Below are 900 nucleotides of genomic sequence, written 5' to 3' on the forward strand. Positions count from 1 at the left end.
GAGACCATTCTGAGCTACTCTATGACTGGCCCAAAATAACGCAGTCATATTAACATCAGCTGTTTAGACTGAAGCTATTACTGTATAGTCCCAGTGTTCCCAGTACTCAAGTTTTGTATTAACTGCTGTTTTCCTTAATGCTCTAGACCAGCGGTGCTCAACCTTGTTTCCTGATGGGTCAGACGGGCAGTGCCCGGTCCATTCGCAGGCTGAATCCAGCCAGTGGCCCCAACCCAGTGTCCAGGGCAAGCCACGTGGATAGGAGCTGGCATGAACGTGTGCCCTGGAGGCTGGGGGGGCACAGCAACTGCCCGCAGGCGGCGGTGTCAGCGAGCAGAGCAGGGAGCTCCTGCAGGCAGCCACGGTGGTGTCGGCAGGGGGGGATGGGACAGGTGGCAACTGGCAACCTCCTGCAGGCGCCACCAGTAGTATCGGTGGCACTTCTTCCAGGGGGTGCACCGCCGAGCTCACGGGGTGCACGTGCACCCACTACGCATCATCAATGGGAGCCGGGGTGGGGGCAGCCTGGCCCCGATTCAGCTCTGTAGGGGGAGGAGGTGTGGCCCCTTGGGGGGAGGGGCACGGCCTGGCCCAGCCCCAACGTGGCCATGCAGGGGACTCTGGCAGCGGCGGAGAGCGGCATTATCAACGGCCACCGCTCCTCTGCCACCAAACTCCCCGGGCTGTGGAGAGCCCCGCGGGCTGGATGCCACGACTGCACGGGCACGCGGGGCCTGCAGGTCGGCGTCCCGCGCCCGTGCTCCAGACCAGGGGCTGCCCCGCATCCCTGCCCCGTTAGGGGTGCGCGCACGGCTCCCACGACGCACCCAACAGGAACCCGGGGGGACCCGACACCGCGCCCTGCGGCGGGGGGGGGGCCCGGTGGGCTGCGCACGGCGT

General features: G+C 65.7%; 1 protein-coding gene across 1 annotated transcript in view; it reads left to right on the plus strand.

The window, feature by feature from the left end:
* The first annotated feature begins 608 nt into the window (after positions 1-608).
* MRPL58 (mitochondrial ribosomal protein L58) overlaps positions 609-900 on the plus strand; it is a 5,000-nt gene continuing 4,708 nt past the window's right edge. The window contains exon 1 of the mRNA XM_025197497.1: positions 609-757. Within this exon, the coding sequence (XP_025053282.1) occupies positions 609-757 (149 nt within the window). The remainder of the gene's footprint in view (positions 758-900) is intronic.

Source organism: Alligator sinensis, unplaced genomic scaffold (assembly GCF_000455745.1).
Source record: "Alligator sinensis unplaced genomic scaffold, ASM45574v1 scaffold400_1, whole genome shotgun sequence".
Classification (NCBI taxonomy): Eukaryota; Metazoa; Chordata; order Crocodylia; family Alligatoridae; genus Alligator; species Alligator sinensis.